General features: G+C 49.7%; 3 protein-coding genes; all 3 read left to right on the top strand.

Annotated features, from left to right (window-relative positions):
• Nucleotides 1-2,797: 2,797 nt before the first annotated feature.
• On the top strand, nucleotides 2,798-4,697 carry GSTUM_00004537001 (uncharacterized protein; the record flags this gene model as incomplete). XM_002836065.2 has 6 exons in its annotated part: nucleotides 2,798-3,072; nucleotides 3,147-3,178; nucleotides 3,252-3,366; nucleotides 3,435-3,942; nucleotides 4,036-4,247; nucleotides 4,404-4,697. The coding sequence occupies exons 1-6, from the start codon at nucleotides 2,914-2,916 to the stop codon at nucleotides 4,695-4,697; spliced, it is 1,320 nt and encodes a 439-aa protein (XP_002836111.1). The 5' UTR covers nucleotides 2,798-2,913.
• Nucleotides 4,698-5,702: 1,005 nt separating this feature from the next.
• Nucleotides 5,703-8,812, top strand: GSTUM_00004535001 (uncharacterized protein). XM_002836064.2 has 4 exons: nucleotides 5,703-6,872; nucleotides 7,025-7,639; nucleotides 7,735-7,892; nucleotides 7,959-8,812. The coding sequence occupies exons 2-4, from the start codon at nucleotides 7,079-7,081 to the stop codon at nucleotides 8,125-8,127; spliced, it is 888 nt and encodes a 295-aa protein (XP_002836110.1). The 5' UTR covers nucleotides 5,703-6,872; nucleotides 7,025-7,078; the 3' UTR covers nucleotides 8,128-8,812.
• A 1,777-nt stretch (nucleotides 8,813-10,589) lies between these two features.
• GSTUM_00004534001 (uncharacterized protein) lies at nucleotides 10,590-12,026 on the top strand. XM_002836063.2 has 2 exons: nucleotides 10,590-11,499; nucleotides 11,581-12,026. The coding sequence occupies exons 1-2, from the start codon at nucleotides 10,917-10,919 to the stop codon at nucleotides 11,655-11,657; spliced, it is 660 nt and encodes a 219-aa protein (XP_002836109.1). The 5' UTR covers nucleotides 10,590-10,916; the 3' UTR covers nucleotides 11,658-12,026.
• The last annotated feature ends 2,059 nt before the right edge of the window (nucleotides 12,027-14,085 follow it).

Genomic DNA, 14,085 nt, shown 5'->3' with positions numbered 1-14,085 from the left:
TAATTCTGACAAACCGCCGCTTCGCCCGCCTTCTAACACCAATAATTCACACTCTCGCCGCAGCTGACAAGGACGGCATACCAGCGCTCTGTTGGGCGGCACGACAAGGCCATGGGCCGCTCGTCAGATTGTTGCTTCATAAAGGCGCACAGGTAAACGCTCAAGACACAAATTCCGGATTGGAGAGAGTGAATCGGCAAACCGCGCTCCACCATGCCGCCAATAGTGGTCATGAAGATATCGTTAGGGTGTTACTGGAAGGAGGGGCGACGGTAAATGTTCGAAACAATTACCTAGAAACTCCGTTGCACAGGGCTGTCGCAGGTGGAAGTGAGGGCGTGGTGCGCTTGTTGCTAGAAAATGGGGCGAGAATTAACGCCTGCACGAGCTACCTACAAACACCGTTGTTCAATGCCCTCGAAGGTGGCCGAGAAGCTCTAGCCCTGCTATTGCTTCGCAGAGGCGCAGACGTTACTATACGGGACTCTGCCAGGGAGACGGTCCTCTTACCCGCCGTCCGCGAGGGCTACGACACCATTGTAAAACTCCTGTTGGAGAAAGGCGTGGACGTCAACGCTCCGAATACCGACGGTGACAGGGCGCTTCACGAGGCGGCCCGGGAGGGCTTCGCCAACATCGCTAGGTTACTTTTGGACAATGGGGCAGAGACCGATGCCGAAAACAGTGACGGCCAGACGGCGCTGCACCTGGCGATCTCGGTCGGGGGCGAAAGGTATGGGGATTTTATCACATTGCTTTTGGACAAGGGAGCCAATGTCAATGCCACAGACCAGTACAGCGAGACGCCGCTGCATTACGCTGCCCGGCACCAGTCCGATGTGATATCCCAAGTCCTCATTGACGCCGGTGCCTCCATCAATGCCCAAAATCATTACCACGGCGATACACCGCTTAATCTCGCCGTCCAGTGCGGGTCCAAGGATGTCATTGCTCTTCTCTTACGGAACGGCGCCGACGTTAATATTCCGAACCGAGAGGGTCACACCTCTCTTGAATTAGCTGCGAAAAGACACCAATCCCTAGTGCAGCTCTTCGCTGAATTTACTGTTTCCTCGTAAACCTCTTCTTTATCTTTCGTCTTCACCCTCCCCCCGGTTTATCATATATTTTATCCTAACCAACCCAACTCGCCCACTTTACTCCTTAGTGTTTGATGCCTCCCCCTTTCAGAGTGCAGAGATTATGTATACTCTTATCTTTGACTTCCAACTTAACTTCAGACTTCTTCTTGAGACGTTCGATGAATCACCATGCCCCCCCTACATCCGCCTTGCTTCCTTCATCCTGAAGGCATTCGTTTCTTTTATATTGATTAAGCTATTACCATACTTTATTGGTTTTCGCGTGTTGCTGCTTCCTTTTTTCTTCTCCTCTCCTCTCGATTCTCTTCTTTCTTCCTCCTTCCGTTTTTTCCCTGAGGGGAGTGGAAGTATATTTTTGTGATCTGTGCTGCGTGCACGAGTGTCCTTGTGCGCGTGATTCACTTTTTTCTGCTTCTTTTTAACGTTTTTCATAGATTGGTGATATCAGATGATGCGAGGTGAGAATTGGGGTGATGAGAATGAGAGGCTATGATGAGATGAGATGAGATTGGATGAGCCGTGATTTGGGGGTTTTTTTTTTCCTTTTGAAAAGAACAGCGTATTATAGGTCAACTTGAGGTTGGTCTTTTGCCTGTAGGGCTGTGGTGCTGTTTTAGCTTGTCTGGCAGGAAGAGGTATGAGCAATTGCTCATTTCATTGGTCAGCTTGGTCTCAGCGTAGAGAGGGAAAAAAAGGAAAAACCGAGGAGACGGAAATATAAAAAAGAATGGCCGTGGGCTTGTTTTTCAAAATTTCTCCGCTCTCAGTGCAGTAGGGGTGGGTTCTTGGAAGCGTCGTGACGATATATACCGGTCAAGATAGTACAATTCTGTGCCTTGCTGAAGAGACGCCTGAATGAAAGGTATGCACGCATGCATGCTCCGCCTGAGCGTTCCCGTGCGAAAGGAGAGGGGGCGGGGAAGCCGGAAGGCGTATACAGCACATCAGAGCATATGTTGTGCTGGCATCATAAGTTATGGGTAGTAGGCTATGATCACCCCCCCCTTTTTTTTGGGGGGGGGAGGGGAGGTTTATATGAAGTGTAAACCTCCGTCCTCCATAAGGTAGGCTACAGTGAGTGTTGCCATAAAGTTACGAGGAATACCGTCGAGGCCAAGTCACTTTGGATGGAAGAGTGAGTGAGTGAAGTGGTTTGTGAGTTCAAGGTGGAGACAGCCGTGCCTGCATCATTCCGGGATTCCCTCCCGGCCTACAATACCTGTGGCGGCCAACATTAGGTTAATAAAAAATAGCTGGGAGGGGGACTCAAATATTCTGAGCGGGTGGATTTGGTTATCCTTCTATCGTATCCCTGTTTTCACACCAGTTCTTAGGTGCTACTAAAGTACAGTATTCCATCTTCGAGCTGGGAGCAAAACGTTCGCAGCAGGTGATGGTGGGCGGTGGTAAACTCACCCACTGGACACCAGACACCTATAATATGCGTATCAGTATTAAGATAAATTAATATGCGAAAGTATCATTGACAGCACTTTTCGTTCGTTCCCCCGCCCCCCACTCGCTCACTCAGTGATTAACCTAACCAACTTGCCCCACCACAGCACAGATCCAAACCCCACATTTTCGCCCCTTCCCCAAACGCCCACCCGATCTAGCCGAGGTCGCGCAATCCTTTTTTTTTACCTTACCCTACCATTAGCACAGTACCGTATCATAACTTCATGAATAGCAAGACAAGTTAGATCGTAGCTCGCGCTTGGAGCCTCAAACAACAAACTTTGCACTCCTTCCTTCATTCATTCCTTCATTCCCGCTTATTTCCCTGCCAAGGTCACCCACCAATGAAACCATGCATCTCCACCGCTTAAGCCTCTTCCCCGGACCCCGAAGTCTACGTCTACGTTTACGGGGTTACTCTACGAGTTTGTCTGAAGCTGTCGACCAGTCAAAGTCGAAGCTACCTTTGAAAGGATTGAGAGTCTTGGATTTGACGAGGGTACTTGCTGGAGTAAGGCCTTCTCTTTTCTTTTCTCTTTACTCACGGTCTTAGAGGTGTGAGCTATCTGGTTGATTGTCGAGTAGCCGTATTGTACGCAGATATTAGGAGATCTTGGGTTCTTTCCTCATTTTTCTTCTTCCTCTTTCGGCGGGCGGGGTTGATAATGGATGCTGTGGTGGTGGGGGTAGGGCGGAAGTCATTAAGGTTGAACACCCAACACGTGGGGATGATACTAGGGCGTGGGGACCACCGTATGCACCTTCGAAAGATGGGGGGAAGGGTGAGAGTGCTTACTTTTTGGCTGTGAGTGCCTCTTTTATATCTATAGTTCCTGGGGAAGTCAATATCTTGTTGATTATCAATTTACTTAGGTTAATCGGAACAAAAAATCCCTAGGACTCTCCTTCAAGCATCCATCCGGCCAATATATTCTCCAGCACCTAGCCAAAGCCTCTGATATCCTCGTGGAGAACTACCTGCCCGGGACCCTCAAGAAATACGCACTGGACTACCCGACCCTGCACGAAATGGCCCCTCACCTAATCTACGCGAGCCTAACAGGCTACGGCCAGACGGGGCCGTACAAGGACCGCACGGGCTACGATGTGATGGTAGAAGCAGAAATGGGGCTCATGCATATCACTGGGGAGCCTGAAAGGCCGCCGGTGAAGGTCGGGGTTGCGGTCACGGACTTGACCACTGGGCTGTACTGCTCCAATTCAATCCTCGCAGCAGTGATTGCCAGAGCCGGGAATGGTGGAGTGGGACAGTGGATTGATGTTGCGTTGAGTGATTGCCAGGTTGCTACTTTGGCGAATATTGCTAGTTCCGCTTTGATATCTGGGAAGGGGGATGAGGGCAGGTTCGGGACGGCGCATCGTAAGTTCCTCTACAATTTTTGTTTGATACTCTCCTCTGAAGGGGAAAATGGAGAGAAGGAGAAGGAGGATGGTTGAGGAGTGTGGGTGTTAGCTTCTATCGTGCCTTACGAGTCTTTCCCTACCGCTGATGGGAATATTTTATTGGGTGGTGGGAATGATAGACTTTATGCTATACTCTGTCAGAAGATTGGGAAACCAGAGTGGATAACTGATCCGCGGTTTGCGACCAACGAGGAACGTGTCAAGAATAGGAAGATTCTGGTCCCTATGATGGTGGAAATAACTAGGTCTAAGACTACCCAGGTAACTTCCTCCCCCCCCCCCATCCTGCTCCTTCACACTGCACATTACCTCCACCTCACCTGTGTCCCCAGTTACCGGTTGTAAAGTATTCTTTGTTGTTTTTTCTCCCTTTTTTCTAAAGTATGGGTGTGTGCGTGTATTCTTTCGTTACCACAGGAATGGTTGGAGATATTTGACTCCAGCGGAATTCCGTACGCCGCTGTCAACGACATTCAAGCCACGTTATCCCACTCCCACGTTATCGCCAGAGACATGGTCAAGACAGTGCACCACCCGACATGCGGCGACATTAAACTCGTAAACACCCCGGTGAAGTATTCTGATTCCACGCCGGGAATCAGGACACCACCCCCCACGCTGGGTCAGCACACGGACGAAGTGTTGATGGACCTTCTTGGATTAAGCAGTTATGCGGTGGAGGAACTTAGGAGAGACGGGGTTGTGGCTTAGTAAATGGTGGTGGTGTAGTGGTGGCCGAATGGTTTACTCGACTTACGGCACCTCGTGCTGCACTCGTACATCCTCTCTAACCAGTGCATGTGTGCATGATAGCATAACCTAGATGGGATGGGAGATACCAGTACTTAAGGTGCGCACCCGGATCGTCCTATTATGTTCTTGCAGATGTACAAGAACGGGTTTTCGAGGGGTTTTTTCTAAAAAATAAAAATAAAAAAGGCAAATCCAGCACCCATAGATATTAAACTACACATTTTTTCGAGCCTTTGTCCATTCATTTTCCCGTCGTGAAGCTCTAACCACGACCGATGGCGGACAAGAGATAGAGAGACAGAGAGAGGTTTGTTTAAAGTAAACCACGAAAACCAAGTGACGTGCAGAAGGAAAAGGAGTCTTGGCAAGACGCGTTTTGAAACTCTTACGGGGCTGAAGAGTTTACATGATCCAATTGTTACCCTCCATGATGTACCAGTATTACAGCAAACGTTAAGAGATTCCTATGTGTTTGACCCTTCTTTCCTTCCCAAACTTTCCTAAGCCCCCCGTGGGAAAAGGCAAAAAAAGAAGTTTCTGCACCTTCTCACCAGCCGGGTGGAACTGGATTGGAAAAGAAAAAAACGGAACCCAGATAGATATGCTGTTCCAGTGATATAAATACCGGTAAATAACTTGGGAATAAGGGGGGAGTATCTGAGAGAGCAAAACAAAAATAAGGAAGAAATTCCTGCACTGCTTTACTGCCTGCAAGAGAGAGCCTGCCGTACCTGCCTGCCTATCTGCTCGAGCGTCCAACTGCCTGCCCGTCTGCTGCTGCTGCTGCTGCTGCTGCTTTTGCCTGGGCAAAAGAGAAAGTGAAGGAGAGGGACAGTAAGTCTGGTGCTGTTGCCAAAAATAGGGTCCGGTGGCCTTTACACGGTCTGCATTGTCTGGGTCAACCTTCTGGCCCTTCCTTCCTCCTCCTCCCCCTTGTCTGACACTTGTGTTTTGCCTGACACTCTCTTTTCCCTTTTTATATATATATTTTCTTTTTTCTTTTCCTTTTTCCCTTTTATTTATTTATTTATTTATTATTTCCTGTGCCTTCATTCTGTTCCCACTGCTGAGTATATCTCTTCCCTTCTCTTAACATCTAACTTACCGTACTGCAGAAGAGGAGGAGAAAGAGCATACCCCTTCTCTCCTTCTCTGCCTTATCTGCGGAGAGACAGACACACGGACAGACTGGCAGAAAGAGAGATAGAGCTTTGGGTTCAGGGGTGATTCACACACTGTCGTTTCTTGTTGCTCCTTTGCATGATCTTTGTGGTTGTTCGCCAGGGTTTATAACTTACAACATAAGGAGGAGGAGCAGTAGTTAGCAAGCAAGCAACAGCGCGCGTCTTGCGTGCCCTCTGGACAAACTTCCCCCTGGTTCACACTTCCTTTGTTACTCTAGCTGTTCTCACCTTCCCTTCTTCCAAAACTTACACCCCCAACCCAACCCAACCCGCTGTACCCTCTCTCCCACACCCCCCCCCCTTGCCTACTTACTTGCCTACCCTTATTCTATCACTCCTTATTTATTTTTATTGTAACTGTCTTGTCTTGTCCCCAACCCTCGAACCTTTTTCCTCCGGGGTTATTGGCATTTCTGGAAGCGCGCGAGAGGCGGGAAGCGTTCGGGTGCCCCGTTGAACCCGTTTCTCCACGCCCTGGAATCACTCTTGCGGCTCCGGAGCTTATTTGCACCTCTCTCTCCCAGCAACTGACCTGGAAACGACAACTAGCAACACTCTTTTGTTATTACACGCTCCAACGCACCCCGAACCACACACCCCCCTACACACTATCACGCACCACCACTACCACCACCACTCACCCCCCCCAATATCATTTTTTTTATCTACACATCGGCATCGATCACATCAACACGCGCGACTGATCTAGATCTCCATTCTTTCCTTTTCCTTTTTCCATTATTTTTCTTCTTACGCTTAAATGTCCTCAACTCTTGACGCCGTACTGGCCAGCATTGACCAGGTCGAGGCACTAAGCCCAGATGACTTTTACCGGGTCATCGAGCATTGGAAGCGGCGAGCTGCGATCCTGTGGGCTGGTCCAGCTCTCCCGATGCGTGGACCGGCTCCCCCGATGCAGGTTAGCTCTTTTGCAGCTCTTGAGTGCTTTGTTCGTGCTTTTTTCATCCAATTGAGAGAGAAGAAAAAATCATTCTTCTCTTTCGTACCCTTTTTCTCCCCCCCCCCCTTCCCCGAATGAAGCTGTAAAACGTGACTAACCAAGGAACGACGGACGGAACGATGTCCTCGGAATTTCTGTAGGCAAATGCACCTCCTACTCCCGCGGCGGGGGATAACGAACCAGTTGCTGCAATGATGAACCCTTTGCATATCCCTCCAGGTCTGCCAGTCCCTATGATGCAGCAGCAGACCGCCAAGAAACGCCGGCAAAAGAGCACGGCTTCTGCGCGCAGTAGTAACGTTAACATTAACGGCGGAGGTTCAGACCCTTCTACTCCCTCGACCATCGGCCCGTCCACTTGGACCACCACCGCGAGAAAGAGACTCGACAGTAAGATGCTCTCCCTAAAGGACTCGACCGTTCCCCCGCCGAGTAATGCCACGCTCGCTCTTGCGATTGAGAAGTTAAGGTACTTCATCATCAGAGCGCTGCACCCGAATCTCCATAGTGTTGAAAAGGGAGGTGATAATTGTTTGGGCCTGTCTATGGGACCGCGTTTAAGTTTTAATTACGATGCGTATATTCATTGGATCGATTCTAGTCAGCAGGAAGGCGATGAGGCTACCAGGCGACTGGCTCAAGTGTGGTTCTTTTATAAGATGGCTGATATATTAACCATGTTCTGTGATGACGAGAAGAGACGCGGGGAGGGTGGTAATGAGCAGGGGAGGTTGCAGAGAGGCTATGATAAGCTGGTCAGTACCGACTGCATTGCATTTTTGAACCCGGCCTTTGTTCACTGCCATTCGCCGAGATGCAGCTTGCTGACTTTTTTTGGGGGGGTGGCCAGTTGCCGATTTGCAAACGTATACTTGATACGGATAACCGCCAGTACATTCGCAATTTGATTTGCTCCAGTCGCCGGTTCAGACAACTTTGCATTCACATGGTTGGCTCTGAACGCGCGGAGATATTTGTTTTTTTCAAGGGGGAGCTTACGCTCACTGAGTAAGCCACGCACCCCATCAAGCTATGCCTCTTGTCTACTTCTTTCCCCGCTGACATACTCCACAGCCTCAAGGATATGACCGCCTCCGCCGCAAAGATGGATGAGACCACCGCTATGCTCGACGTCGTTCTAGACGACTATTTGACCACCGTTAGCAATATTGAAGTTCCGATCGGCGGCGAGCTGACCGGAATTAAAATTGATATGTGGAACGGACTCTTGCAATTAGCCTAGGGAAGAGCAAGTGGGTATCGGTATCGCTCTTCACCAGAAAACCTAAAAACCTCTTTTTTTCCCGAAAAAAAAATCAATAGCCACCAAAACCATCTTAATTGTACTACTAAGTTTTCTTTTTTTCCTTTCAGTCTCTCTTAGTTGTCTGCTTTATTTAACTCATCCGTACTTTCCTTTGCTTTTGCTTAGAGGCGTTATGGATCCTTTCGTCTTGCTTGTTTGTTCGTCCTGTCTTTTCTTCCCTTTTTTCAAGTTCGAGTTTGCCCCGTCTGTCTGCCTACTTGTCACAGCTGGGATTAGCTGAGTCCTTGTTTGGCCTCTTTTTTTTTCTTTTTTCTCTTTCCTTTTTGTCTACTGCAGTATCTGAAAGTTATTAAGTGATGTGCGCACGGACCGACCGATGCAGAGCGAAACTAATTGATGGATGGTTGATGGGCGGGATTGAGTGGGTGAGTGGATGGATACAATACAATAGACAGTGTCGTATCATATCATAGGGGAGAGGAGAGGAGAGGAAAGAAGTGGGGGGAAATGTCTGTGTGAGCGGGTGAGTGAGTGAGTTTCTAGCTTGAGCTTTGTAGGACAGCATTCCTACTGGTATGACAGAGTGGATGGGGCATATTGTGGTACCATTAGTGACCCTTGTATCATACTCGTGCTAGTCATATACAACTATTTATGCGTACTTCACTTTTCACTTATTATTATTGTTGTTATTATGATACAAATAGTACAGTACCGTACTATACTATACTATGCCTCGCTTCTCCAGCTCGGCAGGGAACCCGATGCAATTATGGGCTGGACTGGATGCCTAACTTGATGTATATGTGCTGCGCTATCGTACCACGACAGGTATCCTGCGGCCACGGCGCTTGGCTACCTCTGTCCCCAGCCCGCCCCGTTGGCTCCTTGGTGGGGGGTGGAGGAAAGAAAGGGAGAAAGAGGGAAACAAGTATGATATATATAAGATTTATGCGCAAAGGGTTGGACCGGAAGGGGTTTAATTAGTACTCTGCACCGTATCTGGAGGTGTAGTCGGTGATGCATACTGCTATCTCAACCTTCGCTCTTGTACCGCCTCAGGACCGCGATGGAAGCATATCCATGTTATATGGCAGTTTACGCTACGGTACGGTGCTCCGCTGTGCCGTGCTTGTCAAAGCAAAGCCCGCCGATTCCCCCCAACATGATTCGTTCCAGTAGTACCAGTCCGTCACCCAGCGCACAGTACTACCGTTCCCGAGCACCGGCCGGCACGTAGCACATGTGCACAAGCGGCACAGTGCTGTACTGTACTGTATACTCGAGTACGGTACTGTATCGTACCATACCCAACCGGGGGAAACGCTTTGGACGTCAGAGCGAATGAATGAATGAATGAATGAATGAAAATTCGAGAAACAAAAGGTTCCTCGGAACTATAAATTAACCTCTGGTATCGATTTCGCTCACGTCTATCGTTCATTTGTCGGTCGGTAAAGTGGTGGAGGTTTGAAGGTTCGTGATTGCCCGTCACCCATTTGGGTATTGAGTGACGGGAAGTGGGGGTTTGTGCTGACTGTCTGCCGGCCGGCCCGCGGAAGGCGGGGGGTGGGGGGAGGGGTACGGGTACCCCTACCGGAGCGCATTCGCGACCTTCACTCCCTTTCCGGGAGGGAGTGTGGTAGACCATTGTAACGTGGATGGATGGATGGAGGAGCGGTGTTGTATTCCGCGCGGCGCGCTTCACGATAGTCGAGTTAGAGACCTCTACGAGTAGTGATATTATATAGACTACGGTACCCGCCCACTTGTAAGCAGCTAAGCAAGGTAATTTACAGTAAATTATCAGAACAATCGTCGGCATACCCACACATCTCTCCGCTGCAGCTATTATGAATACATAAATTGCAAAAGCTAGTCCAATCCGTGCTCAGTGTCACAACTTCGTTGAGTAATGTACGAGTACAGTACAGTGCTCGTATGTCATGCGCACGTGATCTCGCTGCCAGCCAATAAAGTCAATTACAGTTATTACCGTACAGGTAGTTGTGATATCTCGCCGTTCGTCGTTGTTGTTATGATACTGTGAATTTATCCCCCCGTCTAGGATACTGTAAGTATTATAGGTAAGAGTATGGTATCATACGGTGAGGGTAAAGTACTAGTACAAGTACAGCACATAATACTGTGTCTCTGTTCCTGGCTCGTATATAAATAGACTTTTTGCTATGGTTACAGTAACCTGTATCATGTCATACTTGAGCTTGGTTAAAATGTTTGGCGCGGGATGATGGGTCTGGGTGAGTGGTGGGTTGCCGTACTGTAGGGTGTGATGGGGTAAGCATCGCTTGCTGGCTTTGGTTGGCTTCTGGGAAGGGCTGGGTGGAGGGATAACTTTACGGTACGGTAGGAGTACTTCTACCTCCCCACGGCTTTGGGTTTCCCTTCCCTTCTTCTTTCTTCTTTACTTTATTGCACTACCATACATACCGGTACCCTACCTACTAGTTTTTGACAACGTGAAGATCTATCATACTCGATTATCGAAACAAAACATCATACAGTTGCTCACGGTAACTCGGCTCAACTCGACTCAGCTCTGGTTAACGGAGGAAGGAAGGAAGGAAGGAAGGAAGCTTTTGCTCCCGGTTGTTTCTCGGTCGACCACGATACCTTATCATAAGCTTCAGTTACAACATCTTCATCTCTCTACCACCGCCGCCGCCGCCGCCGCCACCTTAAAACAAAAACACAAAAACACCGCACATCTCCACATCCACCCACCTCCATCAACCAAGCAGACAATGTCAACCCCCCCCTCAATCTCCCTGACCCCCGCAATCACCACCACCGCTACTACCACCCCCCCACCTCCGCTCCCAGACGACACAGACTCAGACCTGGCAACACCCCCATCCACACCCCCTCCTCCCCCTTTATCCTCCGCCTCCACTTCCTCCTCCTCCACCGCCACCACCGCATCATCGCCAAATCCCGTCTTTGCCCCTCGCCCTCTCCGCCTTCCGCAATTCCGACACCCACGTCCGCTCCTCCTCCTGGACCAGTTCCCGCTCCCGCTCCCGCGAACCCCTAGTCCGCTCACTCCCCCCGCGCCACCAGCATGCATCCCATCGTCATCGTCCTCGTCGCCGAAGCTGGCGCGTAGCTTCCTGGCTTCTTCCCCTTCGCCCCCGGCTGTTGGAGGAGGGGGGGAGTTGGGGAGGGATGTGCTGGAGGAGTTGTTTAAGATTATTAGGAGCGTACCTGGAAGTCCGCCCGCCGGGGCCGGGCCCGGGGCTGTGGGGTTGCAGGTCCATCGGAGGCAGGGAAGTGCAGGAGGAAGGGGAAGTCCGGCGGCAGCGGCGGGAGGGAGGGAATGTGGGTTTCGTAAGTTTACCTATATGACCTTTCAACTGATTTGAGTGTGTTGGATTGAGGCTGATGAAATCAAATGGAATGGGTTTACAGCGTCCTCCCCCGTCTCGAGAACTACCATGCGCAATCCGATTATTTTTAATTCTCAGTTTGATGGGGAGTCAACTTGATCGCTTGCCCCGATGGTCAACGTATTTGGGGGTAGCTAGCCAGCTATTCAAGACGGGATAGTTATTCAGGGGTGTCTTTTCCTTTCTTTCATACATATCATTCACGGAGCTGATTTTTCCCCCCTTCTCGTACAACTTTTCACCTTTGTCTATGCGTGTTGGTGGTTTGGAGTTCTTTGCTTTCTTTCTGCTTGACTACACTTTACCTGCCTAACTACCTACCTCCTCAATCTTTTGGCATTGTTGCTTTTGTTTGCTACAGTAGTAGAGATGGATGGACGGGCGAATGGCTATCTTGTTTTTTAATTTTCTCGCTTCTTATTCTCGCTTCATTCGTTCCCCCCTGCATTCGCGTGGATACCCCCCCCCTCTCTATCAATCATTTCATATCACCGCGAGTGAGTATGTTTGTTTGTTTGTTGGAATGTAGAGAAAATCTATTGCCCCCCCCTGCTATAATATACATAAATATACGGTTGTCATGGGGTGTCGCTCTGGGGCTGGAATTATGTGGTTGGGTGTTGGATAATACGAATCAATTCGACTTATCATACTTAAGCTTGGCCCTACAACTGGTGGCTATTTGGGCGTGAGGTGCGAAATGCGAGGTGCAGGTGTGCTAAAGGGGAGAAGGGATACATTATCGATACTAGTGTGATAGAGATCGAGAGGGCAAGCTCGGCTTGAAGTCAACTACTACAGGTTAGGTTGCGAGTAGGCAATTGCCCAGTGGGACATTCATGAGAGTTCAATAAGGCGGGGGTTCAGGTATAATGTGATAGGCCCATCCTTTGTCCGAGCCATTGGGTCTTAATGGGCACTTTTCTTGTAACAGGGGATTTGGCTTTGACCGCCCCAATGTCTCGAACTCTCGATATGGGTGAGGGGGCACTGCATCCTTGCCTGTATTTACTCCCTTTGCTTGTTGAAAGCCCATTGAAACCTGCTGTCTGAAGAATATCCGCGTGTCGCCCCTGGTACCGCGGCCCCCTCACCGAAACGCGGACCGGTGGGATAGCAGCAATGGCCTAAATCGGGTTCCTATGAGACCCCACAGAGCGAAAGTTTGCGTCAGAGTGGTCCTGTAGGTATATTATCAATTGTAGCGTATCTGCTCTAGTTCGCCCTGTAGTTTTCTTATTGTTCAAACCACGGGTTTCCGCTAAGCTTGGACGCAGCTTCTTACGCCATCTATTGGACCTGGAGGGAGGCTCGTGGAGAGTATTTGGGGCTGTAGAGGGCCAAGGACTGGCAGGTATCCCCCTCGCTCGGGTGAAGCTGATGCAAGTTCGTAACGATGAACTCACCACCTCGACCCCAATTGGAACAGGCAGTCGCTTGGGAATTTGGCTTTAGCAATTCTCTAGACAAAATGCAGGATGTTTCATTTTAAGGCTGTCAGCGGCAGCCTCGGTGAGTTGACGGTGGTAACACTCGATGTCAACGACTCCCGATCATCACTCCGCTGTTTTTTGAGACCAGTCACCAGTGGATAACCCGCAATTGCATCATGGCATTTTGGCCGCTGGCATCTGGCTATAATACCCCAGCTAACAGGGGTATTTATCCTCTTGCGATATGCACGGGATGCCGACGTATGGTGTGTCAAGCCCCAAAAAACTGAGGACTGCGAGAGAACCCTGAGTGTCGTATCACCAAGCCGGCGAACGGGCTAGAGGATGGCGGTTGGATTTAGAACCGCAAAGGGCCCTTATCTTATACACAAAACGTTAGCCTCGTTCAATTAACCCTAATGCCGTGCGCTCAAACACCGGTGTTTGCCTTTAGGAAATGAGGGGATCAGACGGTACAGCGGCTGCCCTTGAAAGAGTAAACCGCCGATTTGTTTCATGGCTGGTGTTTGTGAGCACAGGGCAAGCGACACGAAGACCTTGCCCTTTCCTGGCCCCAGCTTCATCATCATGGAAAAATATTAAAGGGGGAGTGCAGCGAGGTGTCGGACAAGAAAACATTTCGAACCTACTTGAAAGCCCTATACCAGGGCAGGGCCAGACGCGCCAATAGATCCCGCTCGATTGCCATCATATAATATCTCGTCGGTTTTTATTACAACTGGATTGCCCGGTCGAGAAGGTAGATGTTGTACCGGTAAACCTGTTGCCTTCCGATGCGTTTTTGTTTGCAGATTGAGGGGAACTTTGTTGAGATCGCAGAGGTGCGTGATGTATGTATGTTATAGTCTGGGGTTTCGATAAATATTGGGTTCCCAGCTGGCGGTGGCGGGCTTGGGGGCCTGGCTGGCAGCTGGTGGTTGGATGGAAGTTGGATTGGGTTGGTGGGGGATCAGGAACGCTGCCCCTTTCAATCTTGGCAAGGGTGCAGCTGTGGAGATGAATTCATGTGGCAGGCTGGACAGTACCATAGTTTAAAACCGCCTTACCATGGTCTACCATCATACTTGGCGGGG

This window comes from Tuber melanosporum, assembly GCF_000151645.1.
Source record: "Tuber melanosporum whole genome shotgun sequence assembly, scaffold_13, strain Mel28".
NCBI lineage: Eukaryota > Fungi > Ascomycota > Pezizomycetes > Pezizales > Tuberaceae > Tuber > Tuber melanosporum.
This window is presented reverse-complemented; position numbering and strand designations above follow the sequence as displayed.

Bases quoted from the DNA above. Each gene is read 5' to 3' on its own strand.
- GSTUM_00004534001 (XM_002836063.2), top strand. From the start codon at position 10,917: ATGTCAACCCCCCCCTCAATCTCCCTGACCCCCGCAATCACCACCACC. The intron at 11,500-11,580 runs GTAAGTTTACCT...ATGGGTTTACAG, and splicing joins AGGGAGGGAATGTGGGTTTC to CGTCCTCCCCCGTCTCGAGA.
- GSTUM_00004535001 (XM_002836064.2), top strand. From the start codon at position 7,079: ATGAACCCTTTGCATATCCCTCCAGGTCTGCCAGTCCCTATGATGCAG. The intron at 7,640-7,734 runs GTCAGTACCGAC...GGGGGTGGCCAG, and splicing joins AGAGAGGCTATGATAAGCTG to TTGCCGATTTGCAAACGTAT. The intron at 7,893-7,958 runs GTAAGCCACGCA...CATACTCCACAG, and splicing joins GGGGAGCTTACGCTCACTGA to CCTCAAGGATATGACCGCCT.